Genomic DNA, 23794 nt, shown 5'->3' on the forward strand with positions numbered 1-23794 from the left:
CAAGGACTGTTCAATCCAGATCTGCCCTCCTGCTTACTCTCCAAATCCACCTTCAGGGGGGAATTTAACAAACCATACATGCAACAGTGAGTCAGCTGTAGTCACTGACCATGTCCCAGCAGGACCAATACCTGTAAGCCTGGGGAATATATAGAAGAACACTGACACCTGTCATATTGGGATTCTTAGTCCCAGGGCCTAATTCTGACCTCCACTGTTGTTCCTGAGCCAGTTAAATATCTGATTGTGTATGGCACAGACAGTGTTAATAATAAATAAGTTTGCTCATCTCTGTCCAAATTCACATTAACACATGTATTAGAGTGTCTCACTTCAGCTGGCTGAGAATATGGCAAGAGCCAAAGGAATGACTATGTATATAGCCGTGGTGAGCATGAAGCAAAAGGCAGCACGTTTGCTGCTATGCTACGTGGTGTTCTCAGCCAGCTCCAGTGGACAGCTTTGCCAGTGTGAAAGATGAACACTTGTCAAGGCTGTTATAAAAATCAGACATTCAGGATTATCTTCATTCTTTTTCTCTTTAGTGTCCATATTTTCCCATATTGAGACTGAGCCCTTCAGACACAGCTCGTGTGCTTTGCTAGGCTGACCATGAACTATGAAAAGCAGTTCTGCTTTTAATGCTGTATGTGACAATCAAAAGTAAGCATAGGTCCACATTCACAAATTTAACACTACACTCTGCCCTTATATTCACAGCCCTTACTACTTTGTAACTTTGAATAGATATTTCACTTGCTGCAAAACAGATCCTTTGTGTGTTCACAGGAGATGCCATGATAACCACCATGAAGACTGAAGTCCCCCGTTTATTCATAAACATCTCTCTGTAATAATTTATGAATGCTGAATGTTGACTTAGTTATTGGGACGTCTGCTGTATGAATTTATTGGTTAGTTTAATGGGGGCACAACCAAGAAAGAAGGAAGAAGAACAGTTCAAGATAAGCCACTTTTCAGCAAACACTGAAGGGGTATTAAGGGAGAAGGTCTGAACTCTTGCCTCTGGAGAGTCTACCTGGCTCCAGCCAATTTATAGAACTGGTTTTGAGAAGCAGGGCCAAGGCCTGGGAATCAGAAGATCAAAAAAAACTGTAGCAGTTTGAAAAGGGACTCCATCTTAAGAGGATGGCGGCTACTCAGGGAATTGTTTAGGGGAGGAAGGGAACCAGATTGTACCAAAGACACTCTTTGGGTGTCTGGAGAAGGTAGGCCTGCCTAGGTTCCCATTAGGACATGCTGAGAGTTTAGGGGTAAGATAGGCATGCATGTAGATGGATGATTGTTTTAAAACCCTCTCTCTCTCTCTAAACGCTTTGTTCCTCCTGTTCAAATAAATGATACTTTGGTTTAAGAAGGCTGACTGATCACCATATACCATTGGTCACAGACTCCCAAAGGGAAGAACTGTGGATGTGTGAATGCAGTTGGGTAAGAAAGGTACATAGGGTGCTGTAGCTCAGATACTGTCTAAGAGTGGGAGAATTATGGAATCCTCCCCAGGAGAGGTAAATGCACAAGGCCTATCACCTGAAGGGCACACTCAGGGGGACTACAAGGGGGACAGAGGTGCAGATAGTCCTGACACTATGCCCCACAGATAATGGAAGTGTAAGCTTCCCCACACCCCTTTGGCAACGTTCCCCAAGCTTGACCTGAAGGGACTCTCTCTCAAAGGGTCGTTCATTGGTCAAGCCCATCCAGTTCTTGACCGCTCAGCTGAGATGGCCAACAGAACTGATGACATCATGATGGATGTAATTCATGATGGAATCATGAGGTCAAGAACTTGGACCATGATCAACCAGTTGTGTAACACAGATCGTGGCTCCACTGGAGTCAATGGCAAAATTCCCATTGACTTCAGTGGGACCAGACTTTCATCCTCAGTCTCTAAGGGCATATCTACACTGCAATAAAATACCTGTGGCTGGCCCAGGTTAGCTGAATCCGGCTCATGGGGCTTGGACTACAGGGCTATAAAATTGCAGGGTAGATGTCCAGGCCTGGGCTGGGGCCAAGGCTCTGGGACCCCTAAGGGGTATGTCTTCCTGCAGTGTAAGCCCTAACCCCCCTCCTATCAACAAACAAATTGCACTAACCCAGTGCTTGGACCCAGGGTCCCAGGACCCCACAGAATCTGAGTCAAACCAGGATCCAGGCTTCAAGCTCTCTTGCTTTGCAGTGTAGACACAGCCCCACCAGACTCGTGCGCCGAGAGTCCACCAAAAGTATGCCACAATACCACAGACTGACTTTCTCTGTCCTCTGGACACTGATGTTTGGTGGATAGTCAAATTTTCCCACATTGCACCATGAACAAAGGGCTAGAGCAGTCACATTTTGGGAGAGCGCTAGGAAGTCTGGGATACGGGTGGTTGGACTCAGGCCTGCAGAATGCAGTGTAGATGCTGAAGCCCCAGGTTGGGATCCAGGATTCAACAATTCCTAACCTGAGGTTACAAATGAGTGTAGATGCTCAAGCCCTAAGTTAGAAATCAAGTTAGCAGATCCTGAGTTTGCTCATTTGATTTCTACAAACCCTGGGCTTGCATTGCAGTGTAGATATACCCTAACTAATGTGAGCTAGGTTTGAACCCCCAGCCTTCCAATTAGGCACTCAATACCCAGAGACGACTGGATTTGACTTGCACGTATTGCTCTTTTTAAAATGTTGCTGAGAGAGATTCACACTAGTTCTGTAACTGTTTAAGCAATGAAAGCTATTGAAAGAGAGGATCACGTTACTCAAGTATACATCCTGCTTGAAGAAACATAAGCCTGTATATTTCAACATATTTTAATATCCGTTTTTTAGTTGACATTTACCAGAGACATCTGAAACAGGATCCAGTTAGATTAATAAAAGACCTACTTTCCCCTCCATCCTAGTTAGCAAGTGAGCTCTGACCAAGAAGTTCCTTACTCAACAATACTCTTCTTATGGCTGAAATAGCACTGTTTACACTGTTGTCACAGTGGTAGAGGATTCTGTCATCACAAATCTGCTTCAGGCCTGCAGCAGAGGAAATGCACTTTCCTGGAGATGGGAAAGATTTTCTTCTGTCAGTTGGAATAAAGTGTTAACTGGAGTACAAATAACTGATTATTGTTGTACATTTTTACAGACCATTATTTCTCTTCTCTTTTGGCCCGCATGTTGTCTTGAGCAGGAAGAAGCGTCTTCTGAAGCTGGTTTTCACGAGGAGACGTTGTTTACTGCTGTGGATTAGTGAGGCTAAAGAATTTGTCACTAGTAACATATGAAGGTCCAGATTCTGATCTGACATCTTGTGGACTTACACCATGAAACAGCATTCATTTAATTGGAGTTAGTCCTCACTTCACGTGGCAGGGGCATGCTCCACTCCTGCCTCTTTCCAAAACAAACAAACTATTTGGAGACCTTCTTCAGGTAAAACACCCAGTGGTTTATTTACAGAGTGTATTTCTACCAACTTTACAGGTTGGGCAGCAGCTTGAACAGTTTCCTTGGCCTTTACGAATCCTGAGCCCAGCAGGGAGGAGTTCTCCTGTGCCTTTGACCCTGTAACTCTTCCACTTTCTCTCCTTGCCCCCATGTGCACTTCCTTCCTGTGCCTTTGTACTCTCTGAGTTAATGAAGTAATTAGCTTTTAGTTCTCTCCAGCCTATCTTCAATCTACCACTCTGGCACAGTTCCCACATTCAGCAGTGCATGGGGAAACTAACTGAAGTTGCAGTTATCAGAGTGCTGGATCAGCTGCTATTGCGCAGCAGCACTCGGTCACAAGTGCGCTGATGCAAACCAAACAGAATCTGCTCCAGAGTTTTTTGCATTGTCAGGATGCAGTTCATTTTCAGCAAATGGACCCAAATTTTTATACCAAAATTGGGTAAAAATATCAGTACATTGGAGTTATGCACAGGGCTGGACAAGAAAAGTAATTTTGGGCATGGAGGAGAGGGAATTTTTATTTATTTTATTCGGTGTTTTTCTTAAAGCCCCAGTTTTCATAGTAACTGTGTCTGTGTATCTGCACGCGCACGCAAGGGAAGAGAGAGGGTTTAAAATCAAGAAGTTCTTTGATCAGTGTGTACATTTTTCTCAGCTATGTCTGCCCACCCTCTGTCCTCTTAATGGACAATAAAATGGACACGACACAGCATCAAAATACTTATGCTGAATCGTAGCATTAACTCAAGCATTTGGTCTCCCAGGCTTGTTCAGTAACTTCTTTCAGGAGTACATTTCCATTTGTCTTGAATTATGTATCTCAGCCATTATATACTGCTCTGCTTATTGCCGTGGAAGTTCCACTGAAATCACTGGAAGATCTACTCAGAGCAAACTCTTGCACCCTTTCGTCAGGAAATCACGCATTGGGTCTAAATATGCTCTCGTTTACTCCATGAATGCCTCCAGCACTGACTGCACTGAATTTAGAAATGACATGGAAAGTAACAGTGGCTGTTCTAATTTATAGCCAGGCTGCAATAGCCCACAGGGGACCCTCCAACAGCCCAGAATAGCTGGATAGCCGTGCTCTCTATGCATAAACCATGCCCCCATCCCGAAGTCCCTTCAAACTACTCACTCCCTGACATGTCTCCGGCTCCAGGGACTGTGGTGCAGAGCCATTATATTAGCTCAGAGCCTCCCGGGGAGCTCCCTGTTCCAGGAATACTCTTCGTGGGAAGATCTGGCCCTGGTATGCTATAGGAGCAACATAAAGAGACCAGAATCAGGGCAATGGTCCTTGTCCAGAGAGCTTACAATAAAACTAAACCCATCCCTGTGTTAGGATGATGATACAGATTGTGGTGGGACATGACTGAAGTCATCTGGATAGTCTTATTCTGCATTTCCATATTTTCAGTTGTATGGAGTTTAAGTGTAACCTTCACTTGGAATATCTTGTTTTTCTTCTGTTCCTTTTCCAAGCCTAGAAAATTCTTCTGCAGTTTTTTTCCCTTTCAAGTTAGTGATATGTCTTTAGCCTTTGCTAAACTAATTTCATGACAGTATATTTGGTGGTAATTCTGCGATGTTTATAGCCATTTTCTAATGACTCAGGCAGAGATGACCAAGTTAATTTTCTCTTGTGGCCTAAATCAGGATTTGGACTTCAGTTTCCAGAGGAGAAAGGTGAAAGCATTCACCCAGTGAATCCTCCGCAGCATTTTACTCAGAACATAGTGTGTGTGAATAAACTGCAAGTTAATCAAGCCCTTGTGGGACCAGGGCCTGCCAGTGTACACACTACATTTTACAGTCTGGCCTAAAGTTTCCCATAAATCTGGAAATAACTATTTAAGTCTAGCCAACACAGCCCCACCCAATATAGAAACTCCCTCTTGACAAACACACGCTTATTACTGCTCTCTTCCATGGATCATCTCTGCTATAAATTAACTGCATTTTCTGATCATTCTAATGCCTTTTCCTTAAGTATACACCATCACCTACAGGTTAAACACACACGTCTTTAAGCTCTTTATCATCACAGACGATACTTTTTATCTAGTTTTACCCTTGACTTTTGATACATCCTGTGTACCATTTCTTTTCCTACCGGAACACAAGAATTAATATTATTATTCGTTTGTACTGTGGTAGGACCCAGAGGCCCTATACAGGATCAGGACCCCATTGCGTAAGGTGCTGTACATGCACACAATAGAACATGTGCCTTATATTAAATTAGAGTGTAGGCTCTTCAAGGCAGGTCCTAAATTAATTTAACACATAATAAGAGGGAAGTGGGGAGGGTGGGGAAAATAACAGCAACACGTTGAGGCAGGCCAGCTGTGACCACAATGTGTGGGTTTCACATCATTTTTTAAAAATATAAATAGATATCAGTAATCCCCACTGGTCCTCTAAGTAGCCACTGGACCTGATCCCAAACCGAATTAAGTAAATGGAAAGACTCCTTCTGATTTCAGTGAGCTTTGGATCCAGTCCATTATCTTCTGATTATTTCTTGTAGCTCTCATGTTAGAAATGGGTGCTGAGGAACTGTTTGAAGAATGGCAGGGATTGCAGTTTTTCAGATCTGTTTGAGGAGTTGCCCCTTATGCAAATGGTTGTGTGGAAGAAAAAGTGAAGATGCTTGTGTGAAGCAGTTAAACAACATACTTAGCAACTACTGGTGTCTCCTATTCCTTCTGCCAAATTCTGCCCTCAGTTACACACAGGCAAACCTCTTTGACTCCTTCATGGCCCTATTGCATGGACTAAGGACAGAACGTGGTCTCTTATGTAAACTAAACTGCATTGCTTTATGTTACTAAACCAATCTTTGTAGGGAGCTCCTACGGTATGTCTTCACTGCAGAGTTAACTTGGGTTATCGGTACCTGGGTTAGCCCCATGTCAGCAGCCACGCTGCAAATCCTTACCCAGGTTAGTGTCACCCATATGTGGTGCTAGGACTTCTGTGGGTTCTTTGTCCTGCGCTAAGATGAGCCAGTCTATGGTTCTTCTCTTGTGAATTGTGGGATAAATGGTCTGTCCTTCGGGAGAAATTGTGGGAAGGCATTGGAGGACTATCAGCATTCGAGTGATTCAGCTAACATTCCTCACTGCGAAGTCTGAAGTAGTATCTCAGCAAATGTGGCATTGGTGCTCTAGCTAATACCCTCAGCCAGGGCTGCTAACCTGGGTTTAAAGCACCATCCCTCTTGAGTGAGAAGATTTAATATGTGGATGGGAGGGATGTTAGGCACAACACCCAAATAAGAGCCCAAGTTAATTCTGCAGTGAAGACCTACCCCTAGGGGTCCATGAGTTTGTGACTGCAACTATGGGCCCAATTCACCTCTCATTCCACTGTAACTCCATTAATTTCAGTGGCATTACTTCAGACTTACATCAGAGTGAGAGGAGAATCGGGGCCCTATGCTCTCAGTGTGATCATGTAACTTGATCACCATATGGTAAGGAGTAGCTAATTTGATAAGTCTTTGAAAGATACTCTGTACTTTATGAACACGTTGGTATGGAAACAACATAAACATTGTCAATACCCTGCAGTGCAAGCAAGGGCTTTTTATCAACAGCATTTGTAGCTATTTTTACTAACTAAAAAGGAAATTCTAAAAATAGGATGGAATATAGGAAAACTTCAATCATCTGAATATCACAGAGGGCAATTATTACACTTAAATCGATTTCTGTACCAGATAACTGGAAGACAGCTAATGGGACATCAATTTTTAAAAAAGGCTCCAGAGATGATCCCGGCAATTACAGGCCGGTAATCCTAACTTCAGTACCAGGCAAATTGATTGAATCTATAGTAAAAAACAGAATTATCAGACAGAGATGAACATGATTTGTTGGGAAAGAGTCAACATGGTTTTTGTAATGGAAAATCATGCCTCACCAATCTACTAGAATTCTTTGAGGGGGGGTCAACAAGCAAGTGGACAAGAGTGATCTGGTGGATATAGTGTAGTTTTTCAGAAAGTCTTTGACAAGGTCCCTCACCAAAGGCTCTTAAGCAAAGTAAGCTGTCATGGGATAAGAGATGTCATGGGTCATCTCTTGGATCAGTAACTGATTAAAAGATAGGAAACAAGGGGTAGGAATAAATGGTCAGTTTTCAGAATGGAGAGAGGTAAATAGTGGTGTCCCCCAGGGATCTGTACTGGGACCAGTACTGTTCGTTCAACATATTCATAAATGATCTGGAAAAAGGGGCAAACAGTGAGGTGGCAAAATTTGCAGGTGATACAAAACTACTTAAGAAAGTTAAGTCCAAAGCACACTGTGAAGAGTTACAAAGGGATCTCACAAAACTGGATGACGGCAACAAAATGACAAATGAAATTCAATGTTGATAAATGCAAAGCAATGCACATTGGAAAACATAATCCCAACTATACATATAAAATGATGGGGGCTAAATTAGCTGTTACTACTCAAGAAAGAGATCTTGCAGTCATTGTAGATAGTTCTCTGAAACTCTCTCTCTGAAAACTAACAATGCTGGGAATCATTAGGAAAGGGATAGATAAGAAGACAAAAAATATCATATTGCCTCTATATAAATCCATGGTACGCCCATATCTTGAATACTATGTGCAGATCTGGTCACCTCATCTCAAAAAACAGATATTGGAATTGGAAAAGGTACAGAGAAGGGCAACAAAAATGATTAGGTCTATGGAACAGCTTCCATATGAGGAGAGATTAATAACACTTGGACTTTTCAGCTTGGAAAAGAGACGACTAAGGGAGGATATGATAGAGATCTATAAAATCATGCCTGACGTGGCAAAAGTAAACAAGGAAGTGTTCTTTATCCTTGTCATAACACAAGAACAAGGGGTCACCAAAAGAAATTAATAGGCAGCAGGTTTTTGTGCCATCCATGCACAAAAACTCTGGCCTGGAGTTGGTGTTGCTTTAAACTTGGACCAGTTGGCCTGGCAGGGGATATATGCTAGAGCCTGGTTTCCACTTTATCTTGATTTCGTAACCCATACACGTTCCAGTAAAGACACAGACTAACCAAACACGTGCTGACGCTCCTCCAGTGTCTTCCCACATTTCCCCCATACCATATTTTCTTCCCCTCTACCTACTCTCTTCTTCTGCACCAGAAGTCACTTTTCAATTTCTATACACCAAACGGGTGTTTAATCCCCACACTGCACACATCCAGTTACATTTCTACTGCTCCTTCACAGCACTTGAACATAAGAATGACCATACTGGGTCAGACCAATGGTCCATCTAGACCAGACTCCTGTCTTCCAGCAGTGACCAATTCCCTTCAGAGGGAATGAACAGAACAGGTAATCATTGAGTGATCCACCCCCTGTTGCCCATTCCCAGCTTCTGGCAAACAGAAGCTATGGACTCTTCAGAGCATGATTTTGCATGAGATGCCATCTGGAAAATCATCCTCCCAGCATGCTGCCAGCTGCTGACACCAAAGATCTGGTGGATCTCTGGTGTGAGGTCAGTAAAACCCCAAATTTGGGGAGATGTACCTGAAATCACCCATGCGATGAGGATATCTCCAAGAAGCTGGCTGAGGAGATTCACTGGAAGGCTTCTCACTGTAAGGAGAAAATCAAAGCCCTAAAGATCAAGGATCACAATGGCCAGTGTGGTAAGTCTGTTCTATGATGAATTTGATGAGGTGCTTGGCATAATGCCCTCTCCCTGCTGGTTGGGGTTTTGGAACTAGAGGAGCCAGAGGAACTGGAGCAGATGCTGGCTGTTTCAGGGTTCAGCCAGCACAATCTCTCATTGGAATCAGAGGACCTTTTTGGGGAGGGGATTGGGAAACAGCCCAAAGGCCTGATAAAGCAGAGAAGTGGCATTGCTGAGAAAGACATGGGCTGCCACTGACTGTATGTTACTGTTAGGGGGTATTATGACACCAAGGGGATGGCTTTGCTTGTTATGACTGATCTCACTACTTCAGTGGGGAATATCACATGCTATGAGGTGAAATCTGTACACAAAGCTTCGCTTGAGGGTGGACGAACCTCCATTTTCCCTGCCACTACTTCTTCCTCTCTCTCTCACCAGCCACATGCGATCCAAGATGGATTCCAAGCAGGGAGGAAAAAGCTAAACACGCAACCAGTGATTTAGTGTGGTACACACTACTGCACACAAGTAATTTTACACCACTGCTGGTGATGCAGGTGAACTTCTCATACAGAAGGCACTCTAAACAGTCTGTCAGGTTTCTTGGCAAAGCCAACTTCCCATGTCTCCCTTTGTAGCTCAGTAGACCCCTCCAGCTTTCATCAGCTCAGCTCTGACAGCTGACAGCACAAGGGGATTCCTCAGCTATTAAAACTCACATTAGCTGTTTCCACTACTCCATGTCTGCATACAGCCTGTGTGATCTCAGCAGGGCACACTGCTGCTGCTGCCTTCTGGGGTGGAGAAAGAACAAGCTGCTGCCCAAATGCCCTTTTCCATTGCTAATGCCCTGCATCGGCTGCCTGTTACCAAAATGAGTTGTATTAATCACTGCAGTAGGAACAGCTCATCATCTTGAGTCAGAGCCATGCCCTGCTACCCATTGGGAGTGGTTACTTCAGTGAGTTGCTGGGCTAATGGCACTTCTACACAGGGCCCAGGAAGGACTGGCATGTTCTCCCACAATACACTGCAAAAGAATTCACAGAGCAGCACAGCTTAGGAAGCTCAAAGAGCCAGGGGAAACCCCCACAGAAATCCTAGCTCTTCACGTGGAGGAATGCAGCACCAATAAGCAAACTGCTGCCTGGGTCTGTCTTGGGTAGGGATTGGTGGTGGGGGTGCTCCACCAGTTAGCCTAGGCTGGGCTCATTGCAGAGAAGACACACCCTAGCAGCTACTGGAGTTGACAGATAGTGTCGGCGTGTGAACCAAGTGTAACTGAGGTGGTGATGTCTGTTCCAGGTTCTTCCAACCTCAGCAATAACTCAGGGAGGGGTGAACTGCCCCATTTATGTCAACGGGTGCTAACTGAGCTGTCCAGTGATAGTATTTTATAAGACTACTTTGTTAATGATTTCACAGTGCTTCGCAGCATGTAAGGAAGGACAGGAAAGATCATATGTTGAAGAATACACAATCTACTATAAGGAGTGACTTGGGTAGGTGGATCTTATTTTGTTGAGTGGAGCTTGAAAGAGTACCACTAGCCCCGCTCCACACAATTAGACCAGTAGGGAAGAGAGGAACACAGAGTGCTAAAGTCCCACTCCGAGTTGATCTCCTACAAAATACTGCATCAGGCAATTTCAATCCATGAGCAGTTTTGCAGAGGATTAGAAAGTAATCTAATGTGTGAAGGTAGCTGAGCAAGGAGAGAGTTTAGGGTAACATAGCTGGGGAATAGTCTCCACATGTCAGGTTTTCATTTCCACAGAACCTGACTGCCAGTTTGTTTCTTACTACTGCATTTGGAAGTGCTGTCTAGAAGCCTGCTGCAGACCACTGGGGGAGGAACTCATCCTGAGGGAGAAGCAGGCATGATGGCTCTGAAACTGAGAGATGTGAGGTTACTAGAACTGTAAAAAGACATAACTCTGAGGCTTAGTCTCCACAGGAAAGTTTCACTAGTATAATTAAACTGATAGAGGATTATACCAGTGTAATGCTATAGCCAATCAGTCCAGAAAGAGAATGAGTGACTTTCTTTGGTTTACTTAAACCCCTTCCAAAGTGACATCGGTTAAACTGAAAAAGGCACCCATTTGCTGATTAAAAGTATCCACAATGGGAGCTAGACTGGTTTAAATTCCCATCTTGGCTTATACCAGTATAACTTTCCCCTGTAGACAAATCCTGAAATGTTTGAGTGGCCCAGCCAGATACTATGCATCAGTATATTTGCATCATAAATGACCCCCCACTGCATGAAAGAAAAGTGAAATCTTTACCTTGGGCTTTGAGAAGCAAATCACCAGTAATGTCTTTCTCCTGTCTCTGGCAACCACCCTCCTCTGTCTATGAAAGGCCACTCCCTCACTGGTTTCTAGGCCAAACACACACTGCTGCCTACCATCCTCTTGCAATCAGAGCAGAGACAGAAAAGCAGCTGTGCCCAGTTAACCCTTACTTGTGTCTTTCCTTTCCTCCAGCTGTACATGTGGTTGTTGGTATTTTACACACCCCCGAGACTTTCTCTTAGATCTCCAAGATGCCTGCACATCCCATAACAATCCTGGAACTCAGCTGACCTTTATTTCCCTCTCCGCACTCCCCAAATAAGGAGGGCTGGATGTTACTTTATCTGGTACCTATTGAATCTGCTCTTTGAGTCAGTGAACAAATCTACACAGGACCTGGAATAGTGATACTGTGGTAAGAAGTGACAACCATAACTTACCTTACGTAGCATGAGTCTTTGCTGAGTCAGCCATATGCACATAAAAGGCAGAATTCTTCCTCCTGTTTTGCATAGTTATGAAGGATCCTAAATATAGTGGGAGCACCTGAGTTCTGCTGCACAGGGTGAGAGAGCAATTTGTAGTGGGCTGTTCAGAGACTCAGCACCTTCTGCATGTTGCAGAGCAGCACTCTGCAGTGATTTTTGTTTTTTTTTTTTTAAATACAGAGAGGAATGCTTAGGGTAGACTAGGATGGTGTTGAGTGGGTTTGCAACTACCCATACAGCCCAAAACCTCAGTGGAGCAGAGGGTGGCAGTTATGCTGCAATGACCAGTATTAACTTATGCAAAGATTTGTTCCTTAAATTTTAAGATTTTACTATGTAGAGCTTCAGCTCCCAAGTTCAACACCCTTGTGACAAGCCAGCCCATGCATAACTGACAAAGTGCAGTGTTATTCCACTGGGGCAGTTCACAGCAGGGAGGGGGAAATATGCAGCATGGGTGATGGAGGGACTCTTGAGTCTCCTACTTAAGTATTGGTTTTATGAGGCTACAAGGAGAACGTGGATGCAGAAGAGTATCATAAAGCAGCAAAGGAACAATTCCAAAGATGTCTGATGTGGATCCATGGCAATGCAAAGTCCCCACAGCCTGATTCTCCTCACACGAAGGAGAATCAGAACTTCCATTTAGATCAGCGGAGTTACATTTGTGCACTGTGTACCCAAGTCATATACTTTTAGGCCATGTCTATACTAGTAAAAAAGGTTTTCATATGATGGCTAATACTTTGCAAAATCTGAGTGTAGACAGGGTGTTGTGGTTTTACCTCAACATAGAGGGTTGAGGTGAATACTCATGCAGCCTAGCTTTCACCTCAACCACCTCTATCAAGGTGAAACTACAATTCACTATGTCTACATTCAGCTAACATTGTAAAATCCAACACAATAGTTACCTCTTGTAAAACCATTCCTTAAAACTCTAGTGTAGACAGGACGTGCAAGACTTTCCATTGATTGTGTCCCTGAATCTTTTATCAACTGTACTGCTGAAATGAGACTGAGTTAAACAGCAGGACAGCACATTGCAGTAACACTGATTAGTACATTCATTGTTCAGCTGTCTGCAGGAAGTAGAATATCTTATGGAATTCTAAATGCTGTAATCAAAAGAGGACACATTCTACAACAGCATCTCATGAGTCACTCAGGTGAAACTAGTAAGCTAGGATACCAAGATTGGCTTAGAAGATTTGGAAGGGCACACAATTGCTCTTAACATGTTCAGATTTTTAATTGTAGTTCTAACATGACTTCAGATTCCAGTTTAAAGATTCATAAATAAAATGTATATATAGATCTAGAGAAATTACATTTACTGTTACAGGCTCAGATAATCAAACTTAATTCAATGAGTGGAGCCTGATGGAAAACTAACTGATGTCAATGGGAGTCTTTCCATTAACACCCGAGGGCTTTGGGTCAGACCTATAATGGTTACTGGTCTGTTACACATGATTTCTTTTCAGTTATACTAATATAGGAATTGCTGCACTTCTATTACCATTGGAATGCAGAATGCTTTATCTTCACTGGTGCATCTTTAAAAAAAAAAGTCCCTGATTCTGCAATCAGATCTTTGTGAGCAGACATCTGCACCCACGCGGAGCTCAGTTGAAGACAACGAAGCTCTGCTCATACAGATTAGGTTAACAGATTTTAAGGGCAGAAGGGACCATTATGATTATCTAGTCTGACCTCCTGCATAATACAGGCCCTAGACCCTCATCCAGTGATTTCTGCATCAAACTTCTGTCTGGGCTACAGCATGTATTTTAGAAAGAGAGATTTAAAGACTTCCAGTAATAAAGAATCTACCATGTCCCTAGGTAAGTTGTTCCAATGGTTAATTACCTTCACTGTTAAAAAATTGTATGACATTTCTAGTCTGAATTTGTCTAGCCTCAGTTTCTGACCATTGAATCTTATGTTTTTTTCTGTTATATTAAAGAGGTAGTACCAGGAATCTGCTTCCCATGAAACTACTTGTACACAAGAATCAAGTCACCCCTTAACTTTCTCTTGGATAAGCTAAACAGAAATAGTCTCTCACTATAAGACAGGTTTTCCAGACCTCAACTTATTTTTGTAGCTCTTTTCTTAACCTTTTCCAGTTTTTCAACATGCATTATGAGATGTGGACACCAGAACTGGAGACTCACTAATTTATTTTAACATATAGAGGCAATGCCATCTCCCTACTTCTCCTTGATATTCCTCTGCTTATTCACCTGAGGTTCATGTTCACCCTCTTAGCTACAGCATTGCACTGGGAGCTCCTATGCAGATGGTTATGTACCATAATCCTTCAGTCCTTTTCAGTGTAACTGCACTCCTGAATACTGTCTCCCCTCTTTTTTTGTTCATACATATGATATTGCATTTGGCTGTATTGAAATGCATGTTGCTTAAATGAGCCCATTTTACCAACCAATCCAGGTTGGTCTGTATACTTGACTAGCCCTATCTTTATTTACCACTCCAGCAGTTTTTGTGTTGTCTGCAATTTTACCATCAATGATTTTATATTTTCTTCCAGATCATTGCTCAAGGTATCAAATGACATTGGGCCAAGAACAGATCCCTGCAGGCCATCACTAGAAACACCTCAGAACAAGGATTCCTCATTTACAATTGCTTTTTGAGATCTATGAGTTAACCAGTTTTTAATCCATTTACCTTTACCAACCAAACTTGTAATCTCATCAAAAAATGATATTAAGTTTGTTAAACAAGACCTATTTTTTACAAAATTATGTTGATTTGCATTACTTATGCTACCAAGCTTTAATTCTTTATAGATTATAGAAATGCTGTTAAGGGATACAATTTTGCCCAGGATCAGTGTTAGTTTAACTGACCTATGTTTAATTGTGTGTCATCCTAATTAAGTAATGGCATAACATTAACTTCTCTTCAGTCCTCAAGAACTTCCCTAACGTTCCAAGATTTGTTAAAGGTCAACATTAGTAATTCAGAGAGCTCCTCACCAACTGTTTTAACACCTTTGATTACAAGTTATTTGGATCCTGCATTTTAAAAAGCTTAAGATTTTAGGATGAGGGCATAAGTAATTTTCAAGTCAACTGTAAACCAACATAATGATATGCATAAGCACAACATAATTTTAAATAATTTGATCAACAAATGTTTTAAACATGAATATTTACTAACATAAATAAACAGTATTTTATAACAAAAGGCACAGATTTTCAACTATAAACAATGAGAAAATATTTACAATTTGCACATACATAATCAAACAAGCAAGTGCACAACTGGTCACTTCAGGGCTGCTTTTTTATTTTTTAAGCCCTCCTCCAAGCACTAACTTTAATCAGTTCTGTAAAGTCCACTTTTTCACAAAAACTACTACAAATGTGAGATAAGAGTTCATTGTAATGAATAATTTAGCAGCATGGAGGATTTTCAAATGGAGACAGTGTTACTAACTTCTTCATACTGAATAACAAAATAAGGGTAACTCTGGTCATCATTAAAAATGACAAAAATCTGAGGTTCAAAGTAATTATCCACGCAAGAGTCATATAGGTCACTGGTGATGCTGCCGGGGTTCACAGGTGGAGGTCTCCTCATAGTATGATTGCCGACTGTGTATCTTCCTGTCAGTACTTTAGCCAAAAACATGTAATGAACTCCTTTGGGTGACCTTTTGGAAAAGTTATGAGAGTAGCTAGCCTTCCTGGCAAAGTAACTGCCTTGTCCAAACATGGTGGCATGCTTCCCACAGACTCGTGGATCAAAGTTGTGCTTGCAGATTCCATCCACTACGTCCTGGGAGGTACCATGGAACAGGTGCCTTTCATTCATTATTCTGTCAAGCCCTGTCATTTTTTTAGACATATATTCCTTTTTCCTGAAATAGAAAAAGAAAAGTGAAGATGAATTTTCAGTGCAGATCTATGGATGAAAAAGTTCTCCACATATTACTGTTATCTTGAATATTAGAACTGTTAGAGGGGAAAATGAGAGAACTCTTCTTCATTTTTTCAATATGTCAAAATGCAGCTATTTACCTTCTGACACCAGAATTTTCAGGAAATGTGTACACCAATGTTTATTTTTCAAGCAAAATTATTCAACTTAAAGCTGTTGCTTTTTTTAAGAAGGGATTTGATGAAATGTATGTATTCTGCTTAACAATCAGATTACATTTTTTTTCCCTCCCAAAAAGGAAGTTTTCCAACATGATAAAACTATTTACATGGACTCACCTTTTATATTTCTCCCAGAGAAACTGGTTTTGCACTCTCTGTATTTTCAAAATTCTATATTTGGTCTCTGGCACAGTCTTGTGAAACAGATTGTAAATGGTTCTGTAGCTTTTATCTTCCTTAGAAACAGGCACTTGGATGAAGTCCTGAGCTGGATCCATACTAATCCAAGTTTCAGGATAAAGGTTTATAGAGGTAATAGCTGTTGGAGATAAGACTTGTGAAGAGGCTGATTCAGCTGATGGAGAAGGTATTGGAGGATTGCCACTCAGAGTCCTAGTTTGGGAAGGAGAAAGGATTTGCACTTAAACAATCAGAAATAAAAGACCTTTAAACAATGATCATTTAGTCACCAAGAGCTCTTAAATTGTTGCTGCTTTACAGCTATATGGCAATGCAGTATTTTATATAGCTCAATGCCTGTTTAAAAAGAGCATGCCAAACACCTTATCTGCTTAGTCCCCAGTCCTGTGTCCATTCAAACCAATGCCAAAACTCTCAAAGGCTCGCCTGACTACAGAATCAGTTCATTAAAAGAGAAAAACCTCAGTGCAAACACTACTGGTGGAAACCTATTATATTAGTCATCATTAAGGCTTCTAATCTGCAGAGAAACCTAGAATGAGTTGCTCCATCGGTCAGTGGCAGATCATAGTTTCTAAAGCTCATACAGGCAGAACACTACCAAATGGAAATGGAATTATTTTACTAACTTGCTGTGACCCATTAACCGTTTCCATTGAACAAGCAACATACAGAATAAGAACAGAGTAACATTTTGACAACAGGCCTCCATACTCCCTTAGAACACCTTTCAAATAGTAAAGGCATAATGTGATTTATGATCCTGGATAAATAATGTGTAAACATAATTAATACCACAAGAGAACTGAATTTCAGTGTTGCACATTATTACTCAAAAGTTCTTCTGAGGAAAGCTCTAGAATTAGTTGCTTTTATTTGCATGGACTAGAATCATATCTGCATTTGTTTATTTTCAGTCTTGGACCAGCTCTGTTGTGGGGAGTGCTGCCAGGTAAGAGGTGACACATGGGAGGAGCTATGCTGCTATCTGTAATGGCAGCAAATCATTCAGGCCAGAGGGAGGAAAACTGCAAGTGTTTGCTGCACACATACTTGGCTGGATTTTTAAAATGCACAAAAATAAACAGAGGATGAAATCCCGGCCCTTGTGAAGTGAAAGGAAATTTTGCCAATGATTTCAGTCGAGTCGAGATTTCACCCATAGCGAATAATTCCAATTCTGCAGCATGTTTCACGCTTGCGGACAGGTACATTTAAGATTTGCTAAGTTTAGATAACTAGCATGGTAACTGGCTTATATTCACCTGATTAGGGACTGGGACTTGCAAGCTTTATTCAACTGAATTATGCTTGCTTACGTGAGTAGTTCCATGGTTGAGTAAGGCTGTGCAGATTCAGCTTAAAATTTGAGGTTCAGATCTTCAGGTGATGTAAATCGGTGTACCTCCACTGATGTCAATGGAGTCAATACAGCTATGTCAGTTTACATCAGTTAAGCACTTGACCTGAACTCATTTTACTGTTGCCAGACTCAGGCACTGGGGAATATGGACACTTTTCTTCTGATTCCAGGGCCAACCCACAGCAAAGGTGATCAGTAAAGAGGAGTCATGGGTGAGCAATACCACTTAGCCAAGGTCAAATTATGAAATCACCAATCTCTGACTTAGAGCTTTATGACATACGAGGTATAGCTCTATATTTAATTCCCAAACAGTGGAGCTCATATTAAGTATAACCTTAAAGTTATCAGGTCACTATTATTTTACAAACTTATCACTATTGAAACAGGGAAAATCTCATGTGCTCTGGCTAGGAAGAAAAAGGGACATGAGAACATTCTGTTTATCAATGGCTACGTTAGGCAAGTTGAGTTTTGTCTACATCAGAGATCAAATCCTGCCTGCCTTGCTTATATAAGTAGTTGAATTTAGATCAGTAAAACTTGGTGGATGGGAAAAGCAAGCAAGATTTAGCTCTCTATGCCATCTTTGTAAAAAGTTTACTATGGCACTACGTTGATAGAAAAATTTGCTGAAGGCAACACTATTGTAGCCAATTTCCTTTGGTTAAAGTGTGGTTCTGGTTGAAAAGTAAGTGACTGTGTAAAACTGGCACTTTCTTACTCACCCAGTCTGCTCTCCATGTGTATTCAGAGACTTTTTACCGACTAAGTTACATTCTCTCTGCTTTTCACTGCAGATCCAACACAACTATGGGAAAGAGAGCTGGATTCTATTCTTGTTCTTGCTTTATCAGCAGAGTTATCAACTAAGTTCTGATTGCAGAATCTTTATTGGTGATATGTAAGCCAGAAAGAACCCAATGGGACTTTCTGATTAAAGGCTGAATTTACTGGGCTAAAAAAGAGTTAGAAAAAGCTGTTTATTTTTAAAAACTTATCAGATTTAATTTGGGTCTCTGAGAAATGATAAACAGTAATCCCCATAACATCATTTTTAACAAGATACTTTTCAGAGTAAAACTACACTTAAAACTATCTCCTTACATAGCTCTCATTGGTTGTACAACGCTGAAAAGTAGAATCGCTAGCCAAATTCTGATCTCAGTTACAGCCCTATAAATCCACAACTCAGTTGACATCAGATCCGGATTTATTTATATCAGTTTAACTGAGCTCAGAATTTGGCCCACTATGTTCATTAATAGTTTAAAGGAAACACAGAGGATGGATTGTAAATGTACTTCCTAATGATTTTGAAGTAATTGTCTGCAATATTAGAATGGGGGTTTATTTGTTATTGTGGTTTTTTTGTTCCTAAGATGAAAAGGGTAACAATGTTACAGCAAAACCTCACTAATTCATACTAATGACTAGAAGACTCAGTGTAAATTAACAAATATTACAGATTAGAGAGTAAAAGAGCAAACAATAAAATCACTAAGGGTATTGTATCACTTAATATACTTTCTTCCTTTATTTTGACAAGTGTAAATTAATTGTAAGTATTTATAATACATAAAAAGCCATTAAAAAAGTCAACATTTGTCAACCTTATCAGACATTTACCTAAGCTCCTATATTAAGTATCCTATCCTCTCTCATTTTTGGTATAGAAAAAAACTGGCAATCACTGTTTGTAACTGGCGGCAAATGTTAACCTTTTAATGGCAGCCACTATACTCGACAATGAACTAAATACTAAATAAATACTATAGAATATTTTGTGCAGTAATAAAGTCTGAATAGCATGACCTCCCCCTACAGCAAACTGTTATCTTTAGTTAATAAGTGGTGTCAGACCACTAGTTTATTTGTGAGAATGGTCAGGTCTTTGGGTTACTGCACTAAGACCTAGGGAGGTTTATGACAGGACAATGGAAATTTCACCATGAGTCCACTAAAAACATTGGGAGCTGTGGATGCTCAGCACCTTTCAGGATCAGATCCTTGAACAGGCACTCAGCCCAAAACATCAGTTGGGTCTGAAGGAAAACAACTCATGTTTTTATTTTTCCCCTAAGATTAGAATCAGAAGTGTTATAACTAGGAAGTCCATGTTTTTAATGTATTTACTCTTTTTTTCCCAATATCATTTTATAGTTCTTGGTTTTCCCCACACAAGACTATAACTAAAAATGTTCCCAACAATTATTTTTTTCAAAGCCCTGAACAAATTAACTTTCACCTCACAATTACAATGCTATAACAATTCAGCAAGTTAATAAGCATTCTAGCCCTAATACAGCAGTTAAATTTCCTTTGATTGGCTCAGCATGACAAGCTGCCAGTCAGACTAATGACTTCCACCCCTTTGCTAAGAGGACAATATGTCCCTAACTACTGGACTCTGACAATAATGTTTCCAGCTGTGCTGGTGAGATCACAAAAATGGCATTTTTATGAGTTCCAATGAAAAAGGACTACAATGCAACACTTTTCTCATTTGGCCTTTGGAGAACAAGTTCACCCCCAATGCAGAGGATGATAAAACAAGGCATGCTTTATCTCTAACTGTTCTTGAAAATGATAACGTGTTTTTAAACTGTTATTTTTTATGGAGTCCAGATCTGATAGCTTGGTGATGACTAAAGAGAGTGACAAGTAGAAATTTGGACAACAGTTTGGCAAGCTTCAAATACATCTGTACCTCTCATGTTCAGAAGCCCTATAAATGATGCCCTTTAAAAAAAAAAATATTGCCTAGTGGGAAGGAGCCCCTCAGATGTTATTCATCCTGTAAGATGTTAAGCGCCTAGATGCCAGCATTGTGAAAGCCTTGGCAGGCATGATTCTCTACATAAGCTGGAAGCCTGAGGACATGAAGGTACTCAGCCACGGTAGGGCCATGAAGGATTGGGGTGAACATTAGCTTCATTTGAATATGGATACCGTGTGTCAGTCATAAGATCTGGAGTTCAGAGAGACAACCAAATGTCTGTCCAAACTGTCGAAGGTCTCAAGCTCCTACATCCCCAAAACACCATCCCATAATAGGCTATCCCTTACGACAGTAGGCCTGACGACCTCACCTTTCATTCACTCTCAGAACCAGGGGCCAAGTGTGCTCTTTCCACTCCTTGCCTCAACCCCTCCTGCTTGCATTAGAATTCATGGAACAGCTGAGGCAGGGAGACAGAAGGAGAAGCAGTCAGCTACATGTTGGCTTTGCAAAGTGCCACCTAGTAGCAGGAAACTGAGAGCCCCCAGGCCAGGCCAGTAGATGTGAGGAGTTCAGAAATTATATTGCAGTATCCAACATTGCTGATACTACAGCGACATTTCTGAAACTGACTTCTAGAAGCATTGGACCAAATCCTCCCTGACTTACCCCAATGCAACTGGAGTTCCACCACCAGTCCAAGGTTTGCAGCATGCACTAGGTAAAAGTTCAAGATTGATCCCATTTTAGGTAGCTAATCAACAACAGAGGCTGCTACCATATAACAGTGCCTCTTGTCCCAAACAAGACTGAACCTGAGCAGAAAGGATGCAAGGACCAGAAGGCGTGGAAGGTTCCTTATGCCTTCTACCAAATGTGTGCACCTGTGTAGAGCTGCATACTACTAAAAGTTAGATTTGAGTACAGGCTAGAAATCATATTCAAGGAAAGAAAATAGCTACTCACAGATGCAGTAAATTAAATGTGAACCCAGTTTCTTCCTATCACATTCCCTACATTTTGTGGCTGCGCTGAGTGTGTGGTGTGAAGTTTTTCTTCTACATGTATATAAATCTATTGGTGAAGTTTGCAAGCTTTGTCATCTTTCTAAGTGAAAAATCTATGGTCCTGGCTCAGGAAAGCACTTAAGCATAAGCTTAGCTTTAAGCATATGTTTTTTCAGTGGGAACTAAGCATGTGCTTAAGCACCTTTCCCCTACAAGATTCTTTACTAAATCAGGGCCTATATTCATACATAAAAATAAGTATTGCTAATTCAGAAATCCTACATGATTGAGTTCCAAAGCACTTGATTTTGAGTTCAGTTGCCTGCAGTAAATACTGGACATACCTATGGTTTTTAGATTTTCCTAGCCAGTAAGGAAAAATTCCCTCTGTCATGACTTAAAGAAGGAAGATAACTACAGTCAAAGGACCTTTGAAAAGCACCCTTCACTCTTGTAATGTCCCCTCCCCCCCCCCCCCACACCCCCCCCAGGACACTCACTGTAAGAATGGCATCAGCACAACACATGAGCGAAGAAGGGGTCTCCTCTTGATTTCTCTTCGGAAACATGCATTTTGTTGGAAGCCGTCTTTGATATTTAAGATATACTGATTGTGCCAGGTAACAAACCGGACCTCTTTCAAACCCCGACAGTTGGCTTCTTCTATCAATCGTACAACAGGCTGTTCAAGAAAGAGAAAAAAAAAAAGGAAGTTACGGAAACTTAATGCAAAAGAACTAATACTGCTCTATCTTCAACTGTTTTTGTAAAGTGTTTTTTATTGTAACAGTTTAGTTACCCTGCTAAAAGGTTAAATGGGTATTTGTCTAATCACATTATAAACTTCAAATGTCTGCTTCAGAAGCACTAATAAAATGGAGAATTACATTTTATATAATGATTTGCATATTCATTCATTCATTCGCTTTTAGATTGTCCTTCATTTAAGGATCTCAGAATGCTTAACAAATATTAAATAAGTCTCACTATACCCTTGTGAGAGAGAGAATAGCAGCCACATTTTACAGATGGATAAACTGAGGCACAGAAGGGTTAGGTGACTTGCTGAAGGTCATACAGCAAGTCACTGGTAAAGATAAGAATAGAACACAGGAATCACACCATTAAACCATTCATCTGCCTTCCCAAAGTGAATTTGCAGAACAATGAACTGGTCAAAATGAGAAGAGTTTTCATATAAGGATTGATCTCTAGAACATATTGTCTCATATCTTAAAGTCAGTTTTCAAGGGATTAGCCACACTCCCCTGAAACTAGTATGTGTCAATTTGCTCTTAAATTTGATAGGAACTATTAGTCAGCTTCTATCACAGGTCACTTGTGGAACAAAAGTTCAGCAGAGCATAGTTCTCATTTTATTACTGTCTCTGCTGGCTGTGTGCAATATTGATTCTAGTCAACAGTCACCCTGATGTTTAAGTAATTTTTTACATTTCTGTGGCTGTTTCTAAATGAGGAATTGGAGACTAAAGCACAGAAATATTATAAATCTTTGTGTAGCAAAGTACAAAGTGTTCTCATGGTTCTGGTGACACTCTTGGAACTAATTAGTTTCATTCTCTGAATATCAGGTGGTTTTGGAAACATTGCTCCCTGAGCCCTCAGACTCTCAAAAAGAGGAAAGCATTACAGAGGTTTAGTGGCTCTGTTTTACTAAAACTCTTTAGATTGTGATTCTCTACTTCTGGGTTTTTACAGGAACAAGTTTAAACGAGGTACAAGCTGAAAATAAATCTAATCCTACAGGACCAGCCTGTACTCAGCAGCTCTGCAGGTATACAAGGGGAGAAAGGCACCCAGGAAGAAGTAGGCTGCCACCTGATTGGGAGTTCTGCTTCTGCATGCAGGGGAACTCTGAGAAGGATTCTACCTCCTTGAGGCAGTTTCTCTTGGCACTTGAAACTGGGGCAACGTGGCTCCACACTACCCCAGTGAAGGTGACATGTGGCAAGATTAAGTCCATTAGGTGAAATTCAATACCCTGCCCTACTTCACTAAGAACAAGTCAACGAGTTTGAACAGGGGAATATGTGGAGATTGGGGCTAGGCAAAACAAATACACTGCCAACCTGTAGGCAGGCAGGGGTTAAGTAGTCACATGGCTGGGAAGCACCTTCACAAGGGTTTGGTCAATAAATCTGCCCAGTGGTAGCACCACTGGCCAAGCTCCTGTCCCTCCCTGCGAGGCCACTGCCCCTGCACTCTGCAGAAGGACTGCGGAGTTCTGCTATCCTGGAAGCCTTCTGTGGCCATAAGATGCAAGGTGAATTTTGGCCACAGAGAAACAAAATCTTTGCTGTGTTATATATTAATAGACTCCCAGTGGAGATGAAAACTATCCAGACTTTGCCAATGAAGAGTGTTGGCCCCTTGAGAAAGGACACATCAAATATTATACAGATACTACATTTGTTTTGGGCAAAGAGACTAAGAAGGAATGAT

At 41.2% G+C, this 23794-nt stretch overlaps 1 protein-coding gene and 1 long non-coding RNA gene across 3 annotated transcripts in view; both read right to left on the reverse strand.

Annotated features, from left to right (window-relative positions):
- Positions 1-11481, reverse strand: part of LOC137145856 (uncharacterized) — a 32927-nt gene extending 21446 nt beyond the window's left edge. The window contains exons 1-3 of the long non-coding RNA XR_010917831.1: positions 11406-11481; positions 9834-9908; positions 9006-9074 (exon numbers count right to left, since the gene is read on the reverse strand). This is a non-coding gene — a long non-coding RNA (uncharacterized lncRNA). The remainder of the gene's footprint in view (positions 1-9005; positions 9075-9833; positions 9909-11405) is intronic.
- A 3589-nt stretch (positions 11482-15070) lies between these two features.
- TIPARP (TCDD inducible poly(ADP-ribose) polymerase) overlaps positions 15071-23794 on the reverse strand; it is a 54685-nt gene continuing 45961 nt past the window's right edge. For both annotated transcript variants that reach the window (XM_067548299.1, XM_067548212.1), the window contains exons 4-6: positions 21832-22013; positions 16156-16431; positions 15071-15797 (exon numbers count right to left, since the gene is read on the reverse strand). In XM_067548299.1, coding sequence (XP_067404400.1) covers positions 15350-15797; positions 16156-16431; positions 21832-22013 — 906 coding nt within the window. In that variant the 3' untranslated portion in view covers positions 15071-15349. The remainder of the gene's footprint in view (positions 15798-16155; positions 16432-21831; positions 22014-23794) is intronic.

Source organism: Emydura macquarii, unplaced genomic scaffold (assembly GCF_026122565.2).
Source record: "Emydura macquarii macquarii isolate MOO-44397 ecotype Brisbane River unplaced genomic scaffold, CSIRO-AGI_Emac_v2 contig_18, whole genome shotgun sequence".
NCBI classification, from domain to species: Eukaryota; Metazoa; Chordata; order Testudines; family Chelidae; genus Emydura; species Emydura macquarii.